The sequence below is a fragment of the Nansenia antarctica genome (assembly GCF_963989245.1).
Source record: "Nansenia antarctica genome assembly, chromosome: 14".
NCBI lineage: Eukaryota > Metazoa > Chordata > Actinopteri > Argentiniformes > Microstomatidae > Nansenia > Nansenia antarctica.
Genome location: NC_137684.1, coordinates 15,021,045 through 15,042,012, shown reverse-complemented (window position 1 = coordinate 15,042,012; position 20,968 = coordinate 15,021,045). Strand labels below are relative to the sequence as shown.

The following is a 20,968-nucleotide window of genomic DNA, read 5'->3' as shown; positions in this document are numbered from 1 at the left end:
ACCATGGTAACCAGACACACCACCATGTATGTAACCATGGTAACCAGACACACCACCATGTATGTAACCATGGTAACCAGACACACCTCCATGTATGTAACCATGGTAACCAGACACACCACCATGTATGTAACCATGGTAACCAGACACACCACCATGTATGTAATCATGGTAACCAGACACACCACCATGTATGTAACCATGGTAACCAGACACACCACCATGTATGTAATCATGGTAACCAGACACACCACCATGTATGTAACCAGACATTTCAGAAGGCCATACATCTGGTGACAGTAGAAATGGCTTGTAACCCCACCCATGATGAGAAGCAGAAGAGGTTTATCTGGGATGGATATATTCATCAACAACAACAGTGTTGGAAGATCACCAATAATGGTGGGCAGATGATATATAACTTTTAGTAGAGTACAGACCAACTCTATTCGGTTGTTAAGTCGTGACGTGTTTCCGGGTCCAACGTTGGCAGAGGCGCTCTCTTCGAAATGCCTCAGTAATAATAATAATTCATTATATTTGTATAGCGCTTTTCCGAGGCTCAAAGACGCTGACAATATGGGAAAAACTAGTGCTGCGTCCCTTGTTGTATGAATAGATCCCAGTCTAAAAAACGATTGAACTGTCATTCTACAGATGTACTACACTGGTACTCTGGTGCTTTAGTACACTGGTACTCTGGTGCTTGAGTACACTGGTACGGGGAATTTCTGGTTAGGGTTAGGACCCGGAAATTGCTAAACGTCACGTTTGACGTCAGACTTAACAACCGAATTGAACCTTGAGATGTATAAGGGAAGTGTATGGGTACGGAGGAGGGGGTGTAGAACCACACAATGAAACAGACACATGGATGCAGACCTGTAGCGTATGGCTCTGTACCCTATGTCTCTGTAGCGTATGGCTCAGGATGTAGACTGTCATAACATCTGCAATGTAATCATGTTCATGCATTGATGGGTGCAGCGCTCTAACAGGTCAGACACTAGTAGTGTTACTGAAGAGTTGAAAACCGTACGACTCGTCTCCAGACACCTGCTTCATCTCCAGACATCTGCTTCGTCTCCAGACACCTGCTTCATCTCCAGACACCTGCTTCATCTCCAGACACCTGCTTCATCTCCAGACACCTGCTTCATCTCCAGACACCTGCTTCATCTCCACCTGCTTCATCTCCACCTGCTTCATCTCCACCTGCTTCATCTCCACCTGCTTCATCTCCACCTGCTTCATCTCCAGACACCTGCTTCATCTCCAGACACCTGCTTCATCTCCACCTGCTTCATCTCCAGACACCTGCCTCGTCTCCAGACACCTGCTTCATCTCCAGACACCTGCTTCATCTCCAGACACCTGCTTCATCTCCAGACACCTGCCTCGTCTCCAGACACCTGCTTCATCTCCAGACACCTGCTTCATCTCCAGACACCTGCTTCATCTCCAGACACCTGCTTCATCTCCAGACACCTGCTTCATCTCCAGACACCTGCTTCATCTCCACCTGCCTCATCTCCACCTGCTTCATCTCCAGACACCTGCTTCATCTCCAGACACCTGCCTCGTCTCCAGACACCTGCTTCATCTCCACCTGCTTCATCTCCAGACACCTGCTTCATCTCCAGACACCTGCTTCATCTCCAGACACCTGCCTCGTCTCCAGACACCTGCTTCATCTCCAGACACCTGCTTCATCTCCAGACACCTGCCTCATCTTCAGACACCTGCTTCATCTCCACCTGCTTCATCTCCAGACACCTGCCTCATCTCCAGACACCTGCTTCATCTCCAGACACCTGCTTCATCTCCAGACACCTGCTTCATCTCCACCTGCCTCATCTCCACCTGCTTCATCTCCAGACACCTGCTTCATCTCCAGACACCTGCCTCGTCTCCAGACACCTGCTTCATCTCCACCTGCTTCATCTCCAGACACCTGCTTCATCTCCAGACACCTGCTTCATCTCCAGACACCTGCCTCGTCTCCAGACACCTGCTTCATCTCCAGACACCTGCTTCATCTCCAGACACCTGCTTCATCTCCAGACACCTGCCTCGTCTCCAGACACCTGCTTCATCTCCAGACACCTGCTTCATCTCCAGACACCTGCTTCATCTCCAGACACCTGCTTCATCTCCAGACACCTGCTTCATCTCCAGACACCTGCTTCATCTCCAGACACCTGCCTCATCTCCAGACACCTGCCTCGTCTCCAGACACCTGCTTCATCTCCAGACACCTGCCTCGTCTCCAGACACCTGCTTCCTGAGAAGGAGCAGGGCTTCCTGCAGCATTGACAGTATAGCAGCTGCACAGCTGAACCATCTGTCCAAAGCCTACTCTGTGAAATCAGAGACATGACACTCAAGTTACTGAACTTGTAATGACATATAGACTATAATTCTTCTCATTTACAAGTTCTGTACATTATGAATAGGAGTGAAATTGTATCATGCATTCGTTTAGATATCACTATGTTGCTCTGGTAAGACAGTGGGCAAATGAGAAACCTCTACTTATTCTATTTATTCCATTTATTTGTTGGGGGAAAATACAAAAAGTGAAAGTAAAAAAGCAAACCTTATATGTTCATACTTCTCCTCATCAAAGCAACTTTTCATTAATCATTCAAGGCAAAGGTTACAGCTTTGAAGTAGAACTAGGCTTTAAACTGTACATATAGTGAACGGACAAACAAAAACGCTATCTCGCTACTCATCGGTTACACGTGCTTGTTGATGGCACCCTTTAAAAAGAGTACAAGAGGCAATAGACATCAGGATTCTCCTAAAGATTCAAAATGAATCAACAGTTTTGGATAATCATCTATCATCATCATCATCATCACTATCATATTCTTGAACCAGAAGGTGCCTGCCCATAAGGTGCATCTTCAATTAACGTAACAGAATACAACAGACACAAAAGGCAAATGTATTTTTTACTTTTGTTCTATTCTTAAGGTTTGTTTTTTTAAAGTGAGTCCGCTGTGATGCCCTGCCCATAAGGCCATAGTCTGGAGCAGGCTCAGATACACACCAACCCGGTGGTTCATGTATGTATGTATGTATGTATATATATATATACACACATACACACACACATGTATAATTGTACACTCTAGGATGTTTCTAGATGCATCTAATAGAAACTCGTCCGAGTTCTGTGGTTTCTGGTCTGCGTTGCAGTGGGGAAGGATTAGGAGGTGGCGCCAGGGGTGGGGTTGACATTCTGATTGGAGATCTGAGGGGCCACCTCTATGATCCGAGGTTTGTCGATGATTCGAGCGGTGCGGTTTCCTTTCTCCACGATGCCGATGATCCACGCCTGGTGACCCTCGCCATACTTGGGGGATTTGATCTCAGCACAGAAACGAGCCGCTTGTTCCCGAGGCAGACAGATCAACAGACCTCCTACAGAGAGAGAGAGAGAGAGAGAGAGATGGAGGGAGAGATGGAGAGAGAGAGAGAGAGATGGAGATGGAGAGAGAGAGGGAGAGATGGATGGAGAGAGAGGGAGAGATGGATGGAGAGAGAGAGAGATGTGGAGAGAGAGAGAGAGAGGGAGAGAGAGGGGGAAGGGAGAGAGAGAGAGAGAGAGGGAGAGAGAGAGGGGGGGAGAGAGAGAGAGGGGGGGAGGGAGAGAGAGAGGGGGGGAGGGAGAGAGAGAGAGAGAGTGAATGAGTGAGTGAGTGAGTGAGTCAGATATACAGAAAAAGACACGCACGCACGCACACACACACACACACACACACCTGATGTCTCGGGGCAGGTGCCGTGCATGAGTCCGAACATGTTCCCGCAGGCCTTGGACACGGCGGCCATCTTGGCGAGCACAGGGAGGTTGTGGATGACGAACGACACCTCGCTCCGCTGTTGCCGTGCCAACGTCTGGGCGTGACCCAGGATTCCGAACCCGGTGATGTCGGTCGCCGCGTGGGCGTTAAAGGTGTGCATCAGCCCTGCCGCTGCGGGGGGAGAGAGAGGCTTTAATGACCTACTACCACCATATTTGAAAGACCTTCTACTAGCATATCAGCCCAATAGAGCTCTCAGGTCTTCCGCTAGCATATCAGCCCAATAGAGCTCTCAGGTCTTCCGCTAGCATATCAGCCCAATAGAGCTCTCAGGTCTTCCGCTAGCATATCAGCGCAATAGAGCTCTCAGGTCTTCTGCTAGCATATCAGCCCAATAGAGCTCTCAGGTCTTCCGCTAGCATATCAGCCCAATAGAGCTCTCAGGTCTTCTGCTAGCATATCAGCCCAACAGAGCTCTCAGGTCTTCTGCTAGCATATCAGCCCAATAGAGCTCTCAGGTCTTCTGCTAGCATATCAGCCCAACAGAGCTCTCAGGTCTTCTGCTAGCATATCAGCCCAATAGAGCTCTCAGGTCTTCTGCTAGCATATCAGCCCAACAGAGCTCTCAGGTCTTCTGCTAGCATATCAGCCCAATAGAGCTCTCAGGTCTTCCGCTAGCATATCAGCCCAATAGAGCTCTCAGGTCTTCTGCTAGCATATCAGCCCAACAGAGCTCTCAGGTCTTCTGCTAGCATATCAGCCCAATAGAGCTCTCAGGTCTTCTGCTAGCATATCAGCCCATAGTCACATGACCAGGATAGACCACGCTACTGGACATCACCATAGTCACATGACCAGGATAGACCACGCTACTGGACATCACCATAGTCACATGACCAGGATAGACCACGCTACTGGACCCACCACCATAGTCACATGACCAGGATAGACCACGCTACTGGACCCACCACCATAGTCACATGACCAGGATAGCCAGAACATGATGTAACAGGGTTGGACAGTAACGCTTGTCTGGAGCAAGTAAAACATTCGCTGGGTTTGTTTGCGTGAGGCCGACGACGCTGCTGGATCCTGGATATAGGCGCCAGACCAGACTAGATGATCGCAGAGTGAAGATATTATTAAAGCGTACGCGCCTGTCGATCACCCGTCGCATCGCATACGCTTTAATAATATCTTCACGGGCCCCGCGGTGGTGTAGCGGTCTACGCACTGGCCACTAGTGCATGCTGCCCACCGGGGCCGGGGTTCGTATCCCGGCTCGCCAGATCCAGATATGGCCGAGGCACACGGGAAGCGGCATATTGGGCGGCCGCTTCCGAGGGCGGTATAGGAGTATTTCTGGACTAGGATCCGTCGCGCAACACCGCCCCCTGGGCGCCGGAATAACGGTGCTGGGCTCGAGGAGCCAGTCAGCTAGTCTGCCTGGCGGCCTCTTCTGGGACTGCCGGCCACGGGGTCGTGCGGCGGATCCTATGCAATAGGCAGGGGATAATTGGATGCTAAGTTGGGTTAAATTGGCTACCAAATTGGGTGAAAAAGGGATAAAATCTGAAAAACAAATTAAAAAAATAAATTAAAAAAATATCTTCACTCCACGATCATCTAGTCTGGTCTGGTGCCTATATCCAGGATCCAGCAGCGTCGTCGGGCTCACGCAAACAAACCCGGCGTTACTGTCGAACCCTGTGTAATAATAATTAGTGTGTGTGTGTGTGTGTGTGTGTGTGTGTGTGTGTGAGTGTGTGTGTGTGTGTGTGTGTGTGTGTGTGAGTGTGTGTGTACCTGTCCTGTTGAGCCGGGCCATGTTCATCATGGCCTCCTGGTAGGCTAGCTCCACGTCCTCCTGCGTCACCACCAGCTTGATCTTATTCCACTTCTCAGGCTGAGCAGAGAGACACAGAGATGAGGGGGGGGGGGGGGGGGGGGGCAGAGAGACACAGAGATGAGGAGGGGGGGCAGAGAGACACAGAGATGAGGGGGGGGGGGGCAGAGAGACACAGAGATGAGGGGGGGGGGGGGGGCAGAGAGACACAGAAACAAGGATGAGGGGGCAGATTCTCCTTTCTAAAACATCCATCTCTTCTGGGAAGGACTACAGGTGAGAGCTGTTCAGGTGAGGGTCAGGGTCAGGGTTAGGGTCCAGGTCACGGTTATGGTCAGGGTCAGGGTCAGGTCAGGGTCAGGGTCAGGGTTATGGTCAGGGTCAGGGTCAGGTCAGGGTCAGGGTTATGGTCAGGGTCAGGGTTCAGGTCAGACTTACGATGTCCAGCCACTGGTGCACGGCCACGGCCACCTGCGTCCCCAGCGGCTTGGTCAGCACCAACACATCCCCCGGCACGGCGTTGTCTGGCCTGCCACACACACACACACACACACACACACACACACACCGTCACATCACTATGACTAGCAGTAGCATCACTAGGACTAGCATTAGCATCACTAGGACTAGCATTAGCATCACTAGGACTAGCATTAGCATCACTAGGACTAGCATTAGCATCACTAGGACTAGCATTAGCATCACATAAAACAACACGCATGTGTCACACGATCAAAGAGGTCGTGGTATCAGAACACGTCACGTGACTGAAAAGGAGGGAGGAGAAATGACAAAGTAGGAAAGAGAAGAGGGAAAGGCAGTATAAGGCGGTGATGAAGAAAGCCGATCTTACATGATGAACTCGTTGGGCTGGCACACGGTGGTGGCGACGCCTCCCAGGACCACCCAGGGGTTCAAGACCGTCTGCCCGCCCGTCACAGACGTGCCCGCCTCCTCCGACGCGTCTTTGAACCCCTGGATGATCAACGGCATCACTTTGTCTCTCTCCTGGCAGGGGAACAGCGGAGGAGGGAGAGGGGGGAGGGGGGAGGGAGAGGGAGGGGGGAGGGAGAGGGAGGGGGGAGGGAGAGGGGGGGAGTGACGGGGACGAGAAAATACACTATCAAAATAATTCTGTAGCAACATTTGTCTTGTATTAACGTGTGGCCTATCGTGGGGCTTTAATGCTCCGCGGTGCATCCTAGGAGTTACTACAAATGTGGAAGTTAACGTGTGTTGCCGTGCGTTTTTACCTTGTCTGTCAGTTTGTTGCTGACCCCCAGGAGCATTAGCATGTTGTCACACTCCGTCACCCCCATGGCGTACAGGTCACTCAACACGTTGGCACAGGCGATCCGCCCCTGCCCAGGAAGAAGAGATGTTACTCCCATGTCACTACCATGTCACTACCATGTCACTTCTAATCCTACCATGTAACTACCATGTCACTACCATGTCACTACCATCTAACTACCATGTCACTACCATGTCACTTCTAATCCTACCATGTAACTACCATGTCACTACCATGTCACTACCATCTAACTACCATGTCACTACCATGTCACTACCATGTCACTACCATGTCACTTCTAATCCTACCATGTCACTACCATGTCACTACCATGTCACTACCATGTCACTTCTAATCCTACCATGTAACTACCATGTCACTACCATCTAACTACCATGTAACTACCATGTAACTACCATGTCACTACCATGTCACTTCTAATCCTACCATGTAACTACCATGTCACTACCATGTCACTACCATGTCACTACCATGTCACTTCTAATCCTACCATGTAACTACCATGTCACTAACATGTCACTACCATGTCACTACCATGTCACTTCTAATCCTACCATGTCACTTCTAATCCTACCATGTCACTACCATGTCACTATCATGTCACTACCATGTCACTACCATGTCAACTGCATACAACATCTTTTCTGTCCCGTAAAATCATTGTGAGGTGATTAGGGTAAATAAAATGTAGTGTTATTGTCCTATAGGGAGAGGAACACACACCATCATGTAGGGGTCGTCCACTATGGGGTAGATGTAGTCTGTCGTCTGGACGAGCGAAAGGCCCCCATGTCTGAGGGGGATCACACAGGTGTCCATTCCGATGCCTGCACAGAACACATTCAGATTGATCTTTGTATATCTGTGTATCTTTCTCTAAAAGTATTTGAATCAATAATTACTATAGTATAATCAGTAAATACTTAGACATGAATAAGTGCATATGTGTGTGTGTGAGGCGGGCGTACCCAGCCTGGGCATTACTGCCCCCAGGAACTGCTCATCCTCCTGGTAGTGGTTCTCCTGCAGGGATTCCAGAAGTTTCTGTAGGATGTCCTGGGGCACCTAGACGGTCATGGTAGCAACAATCAGAACAATCCTCCAAAGTGTAGCCCCAAGCCACCTAACTAACCCTAACTAACCCTAACCCCAAGCCACCTAACTAACCCTAACTAACCCTAACTAACCCTAACTAACCCTAACTAACCCTAACCCCAAGCCACCTAACTAACCCTAACTAACCCTAACCCCAAACCACCTAACTAACCCTAACCCCAAGCCACCTAACTAACCCTAACTAACCCTAACCCCAAGCCACCTAACTAACCCTAACCCCAAGCCACCGCGTCAAACTAAGTAGGTGCCTGGTGGAACTCAAAAATCCACAATATCATATTCTTGGTTTCTCATTCTTCTCATATGAAATGTGACATTTCTGTGTCTTATCAGATGATGACAGCGTAGCCCCGCCCACCTTGCAGCCCGTTCCCTTGAGCTCAGTGAAGCGTGTGAGTCTGAAGCTCTTGTCCAGCTCATAGCTCTCTGGGTTGAACGACTCCCTCACAGACATGGCTGGAGAAATGCTGGGTCAGCTACAGACCTCTTCTCCCGGGGGATAACAGTCACTAATCTGGATGGAGAAGAAAAGCACCAGTGTTGAGAAACATAGTCAGCCAGGAGGAGGGACACTGGAAGAGAAATGATTAACACTCAGCTGTTGCATAACTTATGTAACCTGAGAGTTAGCTGAAATGGTTAAGAGAGACTAATGTTTACAAATCATGAAGACCGTTAATGCCTCCGACAGGGAACTTAAACAGACCCAGGCCTCTCTAATGATTACAGTGCTGTATGTGAAATGGTAATGGTAAATGGACTGCACTTATATAGTGCCTTTTTTGCTGCCCCAAAGTGCTTTACAACGGCCTCTCATTCACACACACATTCACACACCAATGGCGGCAAGCTGCCATGCAAGGCGCCGGCCCGCTCACTGGGGTTCAATTGTGGGGTTCAGTGTCTTGCCCAAGGACACTTCGACATGTGGCCAGCCGGGGCTCGAACCGCCGATCTGCCAACCTTGCGATCATTAGACTCCGACTCTACCTCCTGAGACACAGCCACCCCGTCTATACAAGGGCTTTGCTTTGGGTTAGACAGCTCAGTGTGTGGATACCTACTCAAGAACAACACAGCTGGTAAATGCTGCGAAGCCTGAATGTTTGGGCAAAATAGTATGTTGAACAAAGATTGCAGACGTTAATTAGGCCTACTCAAAGTATGAGTGCTTAATGTTAACAAAAAAACTACAATGATCCAAAGCATGTGAACTCATGATTATGCTATTTTGTGCACCACTGGTTGACACCTGTTCAAAGCCAGTTGACCCCACCTCTCTAGCAACTGTAGGTGGGACAAGTCCAACCCACCGTGTTCTATTCTGCATAGAACACCACACAGCCAGGAGGACATAGTGTGTCTCCATAACAGTGTTCATTATCAGTTCATTATCAGTTCATTATCAGTTCATTATCAGTTCATTATTAGTTCATTATTAGTTCATTATTAGTTCATTATCAGTTCATTATTAGTTCATTATCAGTTCATTATTAGTTCATTATCAGTTCATTATTAGTTCATTATCAGTTCATTATTAGTTCATTATCAGTTCATTATCAGTTCATTATCAGTTCATTATTAGTTCATTATCAGTTCATTATCAGTTCATTATTAGTTCATTATTAGTTCATTATCAGTTCATTATTAGGTCATTATCAGTTCATTATTAGTTCATTATCAGTTCATTATCAGTTCATTATTAGTTCATTATCAGTTCATTATCAGTTCATTATTAGTTCACGCGCGTTTCTTCTGCTCATTTGCCCAGTGACGCACGTGCACCAAGGACTCCCACCCAGACCTCACTAGTCGATCTCCGTTATTCAGTTCTGTGCTCTCACGTTTCACTGGCGTGTTTACATGATGTAGGAACACTGAAACTACACGGTTCGACATGTTGCTGATATATGTTTGCACCCCCACGTGAACTCAACTAGCTGTGCAGCACATTGCATACCCGGGGGTTAGTTCAGACATAACAGTGTTGCACTCGGGGGCCCAGAGGAGAGGGGCGTTCTGAGCCCTGCAGAAACAGAAACAGCGCAACGTGAAGCAGATGAAGTGTGCGCATGCGCATGCTCTAGTCTACAATAACGCACAATTTTGCAGCCAACTTGAATAGCAGAAAGTTAGCGATTTATTCTCCGCCGACATTGATACTGTGTGGCTCCTTTGCTCTCCTGTCCCTGCATATTGCATGTATTGCATACTGCATATTCTCTGCTCTCCTCTCCTGTCTCCCTGCAGCTCTTTGGTTTCATGCTCATCAGCCCAAACGTTCGCTGGCCTGCAAATATTATCAATGAGTTATATAATCTAGCCGGATGGAAATCAAATGACACATTCTGCGGATGAGTATTAAGTTATTAAAACCGAATACTTTAGAAGGGCGTACGTGATTGTTTATAACAAAAAGGAAAAACATTAAAACGTTAAAGCATTTTATTTCCCGATGAAGCCACCGGGAGAGCAGAGCGTGAAAATGTCGGCGGTGGAAAAAATTAACCCTTTCGTCTCCCGCGCCATGCGAGATGTGCAACAACACACTTTGAAACGTTAAAATAACCCCACTCGTGCAATTTGCACAACGTTTGCAATCATGTGCTGCTTAAGAAATATTCAAAGTAGCCCCGTTTGCTTTCAAACGACCGATGCAGAGTTATATTCGTGTTACATTTCCCCTTTAATTGCCCTCTTCAGTTTATCCTTACCGGTTTATCTTTGCGGAGTCTCCCCGATACAAGAGCAGGGACGGGACCAGCATGCATCGGGAGTTAATCGGGTGCCCGTAAAGATCGCCTGACAGAAATACATTCAAATGTGTTTCATGTTTAATAACCAACTAGATTACATTTAATATGTCTTCAGATATGGATGATTTAAATAGATATATACCAGTCTGAATACACCACAACTTCGTAAAAGTCAGAACTTTCAGGGGATAAAAGAGGTAAAAGCACGAGATCATAAAGGGTCCTCGAAAGACGGCTGGCGCCTTTACCTCCCCTTTAAAGAACTGCAAAGTCTGGCAATAAAAAGTCAACAATGGATTGTACCTTTAATTTAGTGTTTTCCCTCCAATATGTTATACAGATCTTATTTCCTCAAAAAAACATATTTGTTAAATATGATATTGTTTGTGAAATAAAGTATGGATATTAGTTTAGTATGACTTTTAATTGTCATGGTCTGTTTAGGTGCTCTTGTTGCAATAGGGGGTTTGCCATACCCACAATTATAGATCATCTTAAAATCAAATCATGAGTTTGAACTTTCATCAGTTCAATTTGCCGTTAAGAATTAAGAAGACCACACTGTGCGTGTGCGTGTGTGTGTGTGTGTGTGTGTGTGTGTGTGTGTGTGTGTGTGTGTGCGTGCGTGCGTGCGTGCGTGCGTACGTGCATGTGTCCGTGCTACTTTCATATTTGTATTTGAGTTCGATTGATTTCATGGATTTGCATTTATTTGAATCTTTTTAAAAGTCGGTTATTTTACTATTACTTATATTATATATACTTATATACTAAATTGTTTTCTATTTCAATCACCCTTTACAGAGTATAATGATATCCATAGCAGAATCATGATCGGTCATAATAATTAATTTCAATGATAATTAAATAAAATAATCAAAATAAATGTTTGAATTTTGGAAATAACACAAATTACTTTTACTTTGAGAGAGAGAGAGAGAGAGAGAGAGAGAGAGAGAGAGAGAGAGAGAGAGAGAGAGAGTACCGTATACTGTATGCTTAACTCCATTATTTCCCACACATCAGTGCAGATGAACAAGAGAAATCTAGATCTAGGATGTAGAGGTGTAGATCTAGGATGTAGAGGTGTAGATCTAGGATGTAGAGGTCTAGATCTAGGATCGTTCCTCACTGGAGCAGAGAGGATGAATGTGTTATGTCTGCAGTTTGTTAGTATCATGTGTGTTCTACGTTTGAGTAGTGTCTGAACTGCTGTTCTCCCATGCTGCTGTCTTGGACCAGGTCTCTCTTGGAAAATAGATTTGATCTCAATGAGACTAACCTGGATTATCTCAATGAGACTAACCTGGATTATCTCAATGAGACTAACCTGGATTATCTCAATGAGACTAACCTGGTAAATAAATGCTGAAATTACAGAGTTTTCTCTTATTCTCTTATTCCCAGTCATCAGGTGTGTTCACCTGCGGCCACATTGCTAGCATGTTAGCATGTTCATCTTCTATCCTGACTGAAAACAAACGACACCACAGAGTGCTGTTATAGACTCCACATTTATTGATGCACACACAGTTTGTATACACATTTAGTACACAAAAGTGTATTGGCAGGTTGTACAATGAGCACAAATAAACCAAAAACAACTGATGGTCACATTAACTACATTAACTACATTAATTACATTAATGGCACTGAGATGTGATAGCCACAGTGGTTAGCAGGGCACAGAATACTGCACAGAACATTACACCCCACATTGTATACTGGATCATAAACAGTCATTTAAAGGCCCAATCCGTATTGTTGCCGCTGGTAAAAAATATGTTACCCCAACGAGGATGAGCTGGAACCTAACCCTAACCCTAACGCCGGGTGCACACAGGGCCATTGCGTTGCGTCGTTCTGGCGCAACCTGTTGGGATGGACTTGACGTACTTCAACGTGCGATGCAGACGCAACAACTCTACTCGTGTTGCTAGCGAAGTTTCCCACAGAAGTGGGGAAAAAAACGTCAGATCAGATATATAAACAGGTTATTTTGATAAACTGGACACATTTTGTGAATATATATGGTTACTTTCTTGCCTGAAAACATATAAAAACTTCATAAAATGACATATTAACACTTGTAGAGCCAAATTACAGATTTTAGCCAATGGCGGCCAAAATTGAGGATTTAAAATCTGAGGCGAGAGCTCCGGGCAAGAAACTACTTCCGGTTTACTTCCGGATCCAACGCAATGCAAAAAGCTGAATTTTTTTGACTGATTGCCGCACCCTGACGGTCAAGAAACGCAATGCAGAGCAAGGCAACTGATCAACGCAACGGCCCCATTGAGATTAATGACTTCCGGTGCAACGCAATGGCCCTGTGTGCACCCGGCGTAACCCTAACGAGGAGCTGGAGGGCTAACGGGCTAAGGGGACTGTAGGCCATCCTAATTGGAACGAGTCAAACTATGTTTGTTTCTGTGTGTCTGTGTGAGTTCTGTTTCAGCCTCAATTACTTTATCTGACCGTCACAGTACAGAGAGTCAACGGATTGTGCCTTTAATGCTGTAACATAGTAAGTCACATTAGCACAGACGATTAAAGGCAGGTATCCTCCATCATAGTTTACATTGACTGTCATAAGTATGTCATAAGTATGTCATAAGTATGTCATAAGTATGTCATAAGTCTGATGTCTTAACCTCCTGCCTGCTGACCTTTCTAATGATGATGATGTGCCAGATAACCATTGTTGCCTGCACACAAGCTCTAATGAGTAAAGACCTCCAACATTCACACTTTACAGTGTTAGTCTTTCAATTGAACTCCTAACAAGTTGTTTGTGTCGGGAACCCCTTGTAGTAACTGTTAGGATTGGTAATGACATCTGTGATGTCATCTGTGATGTCATGCTTATGACACAGGCATAGTGATGGGGGGTTCTCCATCTCTTTCTCCAGACAAACAGTCATAGAGAGACAAAGGCAGTGTGTGCAACTATGCGCATGCGTAGTGCATGTGTGTGTGTGTGTGTGTGTGTGTGGGGTGTGTGTGTGTGGGGGGTGTGTAGGGTGTGTGTGTGTGTGGGGTGTGTGGGTGTGGGTGTGTGTGTGTGTGTGAGTGTGTGTGGGGTGTGTGTGGGGTGTGTGTGTGTGTGTGTATGTGTGTGTGTGTGTGTGTAACAAAGCAGTCCATGGAAGCTATCTCATTTGGTCACTGTATGAATATGTTTCCTTCACAACCACGATACAAACCTGTCACAGCTGTAAAACAACACTAAGCCTTCCAAAGTGGACTATGGCTAAGGTGGCACAACGCATCACGTTAGAGAAGCAACACAGACTATCAGCATGTTCAGTATCGGCCTCTGCTGCAGCCCATCAGCCTGTCACGCTGCCTCCTGCTGGCCTGCTGAGGTCACAGCCTGGAGGGGAGGAGAGCAGAGGATCTGGTATTGGATCAAATGAAATAAAAAGATCCTAAAATTCAACAATTGTATCATTAAATTAGCTGCAACACGATGCAGTGTGTGTGTGTGTGTGTGTGTGTGTGTTTGTTTGTACATGTGTATGTGTGTGTGTGTGTGTGTGTGTTTGTACGTGGACGTGGACGTGTGTGTATATGTGTGTGTGTGTGTGTGTGTGTATGTGTGTGTGTGTGTGTGTTTATTTTACCTGTTGTTAGTGACGCCCGTTCTTCAGACCGCTGAAGAGATTCTAATGAAGTCAGACACACATGTCTATGTTAATAACCACAGAAAAACCCCACAGAATAAGCCTCACTACGTAAATAACCCTCGCTACGCAAATAACCCTCGCTACGTAAATAACCCTCGCTACGTAAATAACCCTCGCTACGTAAATAACCCTCGCTACGTAAATAACCCTCGCTACGTAAGCGTGTGCGGATTCTGCATATTGTGGAAAGTGTGATGTAATATTACCAACAATATTATTGTGACTGTACAGAGTTTGATTAAACCAAATATATATAGTAGCTGTAATATTGCATATCATATGGTATATTGCTTTAATACTGGTGAACTCAGGTCAGTGCAGTATAGTTCATCCTCTGAATCCTCTCCATCTCCCCCACCCCTCTCTCCCCCACACCTCTCTCACTGAGCTGTTGGACAGCTACAGCTGAGGTAATAGAGATGCAGAGAGAGAGAGAGAGGGGGGGGGAGAGAGGGGGGTAGGGAGAGAGATAGATAGATTGAGAGAGAGAGAGACAAAAAGAGGGAGATTGGGGGGTGAGAGAGACACAGAGGGAGTGAAAGACAAGGTGGGGTGGAGAAGAAAGTGGCGGGGGTGTCAGGAGAGAGAGAGGTAAAAAGAAGGGAGGAAAGACAGAGAGAGGGAGAGAGAGGAGGATTTAAAAAAAACTAGAGGCAGGAGTAGGAGAGAGGCCGTGGTTTGAAGCTAATTAGCTGACATTTTGGATGGCTAACATGAGAATGTCAGATGTCGCGGGGATAGCGTGACTAAGACATATGGGCCAATGATAGAGCCATCCAAATCAAGGACAATAAAACAGGCAGGGGAGAGAGAGAAAGGAGGGAAGAAGGCAGACAGGAGAGAGAGAGAAGGAGAAGAGGGGTGAGGGGAGAGAAGAGAGAAAGATGATTGAGGTAGTGGAGGAGGGGGCAGGACAGTGAGGGAGAAGAGAGGAGGAAAGAAAAGGGAGTGAGGTTGGTACCTGTGCAAGGTCTGCTGAAGATGTCCTTCAGGTCTGTAGCCTCTGCTGCAAACCACAAAACAACAGAGTTTCAGCTACACACAACCGCACATATAAACAAACTACTTACTATTCACATGCATGCACGTACGCACACACGCACGCACACACGCACGCACGCACGCACGCACACACACACACACACGCACGCACAGACACACAGACACACACACACACACGCACGCACAGACACACAGACACACACACACACACACACACACACACGCACAGACACACACACACACACACACACACGCACACACACGCACCTCTCTTTAGTCGTCTCCTGGCCAGTTTGATCTGGTCCTGTAGAATCTGGACCCAGTCTCGGGGGCCAGGGAGCTTCTCTATGATGTGTGCAGTGCAGTACTTCTCTGTGAACACTGAAGCACAGGACCAGAAACTATCACTCTCTCTCACTCTCCCTCAGGACCACACTCTCACTCTCCCTCAGGACCAGACACACTATCACTCTCCCTCAGGACCAGACACACTATCACTCTCCCTCAGGACCAGACACACTATCACTCTCCCTCAGGACCAGACACACTATCACTCTCCTCAGGACCAGACACACTATCACTCTCCCTCAGGACCAGACACACTATCACTCTCCTCAGGACCAGACACACTATCACTCTCCCTCAGGACCAGACACACTATCACTCTCCCTCAGGACCAGACACACTATCACTCTCTCTCAGGACCAGACACACTATCACTCTCCCTCAGGACCAGACACACTATCACTCTCCCTCAGGACCAGACACACTATCACTCTCCCTCAGGACCAGACACACTCTCACTCTCCCTCAGGACCAGACACACTATCACTCTCCCTCAGGACCAGACACACTATCACTCTCCCTCAGGACCAGACACACTCTCACTCTCCCTCAGGACCAGACACACTATCACTCTCCCTCAGGACCAGACACACTATCACTCTCCCTCAGGACCAGACACACTCTCACTCTCCCTCAGGACCAGACACACTATCACTCTCCCTCAGGACCAGACACACTATCACTCTCCCTCAGGACCAGACACACTATCACTCTCTCTCACTCTCACTCTCCCTCAGGACCAGACACACTATCACTCTCCCTCAGGACCAGACACACTATCACTCTCCCTCAGGACCAGACACACTATCACTCTCCCTCAGGACCAGACACACTATCACTCTCTCTCAGGACCAGACACACTATCACTCTCCCTCAGGACCAGACACACTATCACTCTCCCTCAGGACCAGACACACTATCACTCTCCCTCAGGACCAGACACACTATCACTCTCCCTCAGGACCAGACACACTATCACTCTCCCTCAGGACCAGACACACTATCACTCTCCCTCAGGACCAGACACACTCTCACTCTCCCTCAGGACCAGACACACTATCACTCTCCCTCAGGACCAGACACACTATCACTCTCCCTCAGGACCAGGCACACTATCACTCTCCCTCAGGACCAGACACACTATCACTCTCCCTCAGGACCAGACACACTATCACTCTCCCTCAGGACCAGACACACTATCACTCTCCCTCAGGACCAGACACACTATCACTCTCCCTCAGGACCAGACACACTATCACTCCCCTCTCAGGACCAGACACACTATCACTCTCCCTCAGGACCAGACACACTATCACTCTCCCTCAGGACCAGACACACTATCACTCTCCCTCAGGACCAGACACACTATCACTCCCCTCTCAGGACCAGACACACTATCACTCTCCTTCAGGACCAGACACACTATCACTCTCCCTCAGGACCAGACACACTCTCACTCTCCCTCAGGACCAGACACACTATCACTCTCTCTCACTATCACTCTCCCTCAGGACCAGACTATCACTCTCCCTCAGGACCAGACACACTATCACTCTCCCTCAGGACCAGACACACTATCACTCTCTCTCACTATCACTCTCCCTCAGGACCAGACACACTGTCACTCTCCCTCAGGACCAGACACACTCTCACTCTCCCTCAGGACCAGACACACTCTCACTCCCCTCTCAGGAACACACTGAACAGGTATACTGTAGTGGTTACTGTAGTGGTTACTGTAGTGGTTACTGTAGTCAGAGGTAGTGCAGTATCCAGGTAACAGTGTGTGACCTGACAGCGTATTGTAAGGTTCTTTATACTACTACCTTTATAAATGCATAATAGTTTAAATAGTGCATTTCTCTGTTACTACAAAATCAACCTCCATTTCCCCCTGTCATGTTGTTCTCTCTCTGTCTCCTACCTTTGATGGCTCCCACTATGTTCTGGTCCAGGCCCTGGCGGTGGTCGTTGAGGCCTCTCTTCCTCTTGCCGTTGGGCAGAGAGTTAGCCAGGGTGGGGTCGTCAAAGAAGGCACACACCTGTGGCATACCATTATCATGTAACATTATGCCATTGAGCTGACTTACATTGCAGTGAGTGCATCATACATTTTTCACTACTATATACTATATGGTCCCGGCAGGAATCGAACCCACAACCCAGCACTGTTAGTGCCATGCTCTACCACCTGACCTCCACTGTTAGTGCCATGCTCTACTGACCTACACTGTTAGTGCCATGCTCTACCACCTGAGTCACAGAGGACCACATTTCCCAATGTGTTAAGAGATCAATCACTTTATTCATTAATTTCATGTCCCAAATAAGGAGTCGCTTCTGTACAAGTTGTTCTCACACACCTCTCTAACAATCACAACATCCTACCCAATCAATGTAAAGCACATAAACCAAGAACCAAGTCCTCCTTATCTACATGTAGAACCAAGTCCACCTTATTTACATGTAGCAAAATGCAAATGTAAGTTTGATCATGATCACAGTGTAAAACCCACCAGCTTCCTGAAGAGCAGGCTGCCGGAGCGAGTGTAGTTCACCAGGATAGAATCCAGCTGGGCCTTGGGGATGAACACATCATAGTCCTCTGCCAGGCGCACCTCAGACTGGGAGACACACACACACACACACACACACACACACACAGGAGAAGAGCAGTTTGTACAGTAGGATATCTCAGGATATACACCTCATAGCCCACAAACTTCCAAAGAGTGAGAGACAGAGATAGAGAGGGAGGGAGAGAGAGGGAGAGAGAGAGAGAGAGAGAGAGAGAGAGAGAGAGAGAGGGAGAGAGGGAGGGAGAGGGAGGGAGAGGGAGGGAGAGGGAAATTACTACTTATACCTCTGAGGTCTGTACAACACAGGGCTGACCGTAGTGAGGAGAGAGTGAGTCTTCAGGCTTATTCTGCCCTGGCAGTGGAGAGATGTGGGGTAAGAAGGGTGAGGTAGTGGGTAAGGGTCTCTCTCTCTCCCCCTCCCCCCTCTCCCTCCTCCCCCCAGGCGGGTGGAGGACAGCGGCACCCTTACTGGGGGTGCTCAGCGGCGCCACCTTGTAGACGGGTCTCCTCTTGCGGGGGCGGCAGCGTGGGGGGGGGGCGGGGCGGCGGGGGCAGGGGGGGCTCTGCTCTGGCTTCTCCTGAAACCCTGGGAGAGAGAGGGAAACACATCTGCTGTGATGCTTCGTATGTGTGTGGTGTGTGTGTGTGTGTTGTGTGTGAGTGTGTGTGTGTGTGTGTGTGTGTGTGTGTGTGTGTGTGTGTGTGTGTGTGTGCGTGCGTGCGTGCGAGCGTGTGTGTGTGTGTGTGTGTGTGTGTGCGTGCGTGTCTGCGAGCGTGTGTGTGTGTGTGTGTGTGTTGAAACACGGCGTTTGCGGGCAGAGTATTTTCTTTGAGATCAGTACTGACGAGAATTGAAAGTGTCACTTAGTCCGCCTGCTCCTCAGTCTGAGAGAGATATTCTGAGAGCAGGTTATTTTACCGTTTTAAGCAAATATTTCATTTCCAAACTGGTTTGTATATTATAACAGTATGAGCAAAAGAAACTGTATAAAAGTTAACGTTGGTGCTACTGTGAATGAGTTTCTATGAAGGCTAAAAAAGCTAGCCAATTCAGCCATACAAGTCCTAATGTGGCCAGCTAGAATGTGTCATTTGTTGCAATGTCATGCTAGCTAATTCTAGCTTACGTTTAGCTGGTAACAGTGTTAGATCATGAAATGAGAGATTCTATTTGTGTACTCTTTTATCAGGATTATTAAAAAGGGGTTGTGGGTTCTGTAACTGGTAGTGTCACTATTCTTTAAGGGAAAATTAAATGCATGTGTCGTTCCTGTTGCACTTATCTAAACATATCTGTTCTATCTAACCAGCGCATGTACAGCTGTGACCGTCCTGTCAATATCTTTTGATACAGGTGTTTTATCTTATAATCCTTTTGTATTAACGCTTTTTATTTAAAAGCTTAACACCATAAGATCAATGTGTGCATACTATATTATTATTAATAACAATACTATATTATTATTATTATTACTATTATTAGTAGTAGTAGTGTTATTATTATTATTATTAGTAGTAGTAGTAGTAGTAGTAGTAATAATAGTAGTAGTAGTAGTAGTAGTAGTAGTAGTAGTAGTAGTAGTAGTAGTAGTAGTAGTAGTAGTAGTAATAATAGTAGTAGCAGTAGTACTAGTAGTAGTAGTAGTGTTGTTATTATTATTATTATTATTATTATTATCATTATTATTATTAGTAGTAGTAGTAGTAGTAATAGTATTATTATTATTATTATTATTATTATTATTATTATTATTAGTAGTAGTATTATCATCATTATTATTATTATTATTATTATTATTATTATTATTATTATTATTATTATTAGTAGTAGTAGTAGTAGTAGTAGTATAGTAGTAGTAGTAGCGCTAGTAGCAGTAGTAGTAGTAGTAGTAGCAGTAGTAGTAGTAGTAGTAGTAGTAGTAGTAGTAGTAGTAGTAGTAGCAGTAGTAGTAGTAGTAGTAGTAGTAGTAGTAGTAGTAGTAATAGTAGTAGTAGTATCAGTAGTAGTAGTAGTAGTAGTAGTAGTAGTAGTAGTAGTAGTAGTAGTAGTAGTAGTAGTAGTAGTAGTAGCGCTAGTAGCAGTAGTAGTAGTAGTAGTAGTAGTACATTTTACATTTACATTTTTGGCATTTAGCAGACGCCTTATTCCAAAGCGACTTACAATCAATACATTTGAATACTAAGCATGTGAATCAGCAGTCCACCATTCGTTGCAGGAAGAGTACTCTAGCTCGGGCCCGGGGCCACTGATAGAAGGAAAAACCTTCTCCCTATTATCGCCTTCTACTAAAACTTTTTTCTTTTTTTTTCTTTTTCTGGAGAAACTGAGAAACAGTACAAGGGGGGCAATATAAGTTCTTAGGGACACAGTAGAGGGGAAAGCGGGTGTCTTTAGGAGACGTAGTGGTGAGGGTCAGAAGATGTCTCAGGAGGAGCAGTTAAGATGTAACCTGAAGAGATGGGTCTTCAGTCTACGGCGGAAGATGGGTAGTGACTCTGCCGTTC

At 46.6% G+C, this 20,968-nt stretch overlaps 2 protein-coding genes across 2 annotated transcripts in view; both read right to left on the bottom strand.

Moving 5' to 3' along the window:
• Positions 1-2,623: 2,623 nt before the first annotated feature.
• sephs1 (selenophosphate synthetase 1) lies at positions 2,624-10,824 on the bottom strand. The gene is made up of 10 exons (XM_080545426.1): positions 10,807-10,824; positions 8,451-8,606; positions 7,945-8,041; positions 7,700-7,803; positions 6,915-7,022; positions 6,515-6,669; positions 6,100-6,190; positions 5,622-5,721; positions 3,774-3,986; positions 2,624-3,432 (listed from the first exon to the last, which is right to left on the bottom strand). The coding sequence occupies exons 2-10, from the start codon at positions 8,544-8,546 to the stop codon at positions 3,218-3,220; spliced, it is 1,179 nt and encodes a 392-aa protein (XP_080401552.1). The 5' UTR covers positions 8,547-8,606; positions 10,807-10,824; the 3' UTR covers positions 2,624-3,217.
• A 3,356-nt stretch (positions 10,825-14,180) lies between these two features.
• bend7 (BEN domain containing 7) overlaps positions 14,181-20,968 on the bottom strand; it is a gene marked incomplete at both ends in the record, with an annotated part of 11,410 nt that continues 4,622 nt past the window's right edge. The window contains 7 exons of the mRNA XM_080544620.1: positions 14,181-14,224; positions 14,475-14,516; positions 15,499-15,543; positions 15,807-15,920; positions 17,809-17,926; positions 18,401-18,508; positions 18,919-19,049. Coding sequence (XP_080400746.1) covers positions 14,181-14,224; positions 14,475-14,516; positions 15,499-15,543; positions 15,807-15,920; positions 17,809-17,926; positions 18,401-18,508; positions 18,919-19,049 — 602 coding nt within the window. The remainder of the gene's footprint in view (positions 14,225-14,474; positions 14,517-15,498; positions 15,544-15,806; positions 15,921-17,808; positions 17,927-18,400; positions 18,509-18,918; positions 19,050-20,968) is intronic.

Bases quoted from the DNA above. Each gene is read 5' to 3' on its own strand.
- sephs1 (XM_080545426.1), bottom strand. From the start codon at position 8,546: ATGTCTGTGAGGGAGTCGTTCAACCCAGAGAGCTATGAGCTGGACAAG. The intron at 7,023-7,699 runs GTGTGTGTTCCT...CTTCCTGGGCAG, and splicing joins TGGACGACCCCTACATGATG to GGGCGGATCGCCTGTGCCAA. The intron at 3,987-5,621 runs GTACACACACAC...CTCCCCCCGCAG, and splicing joins GGCCCGGCTCAACAGGACAG to CGGCAGGGCTGATGCACACC.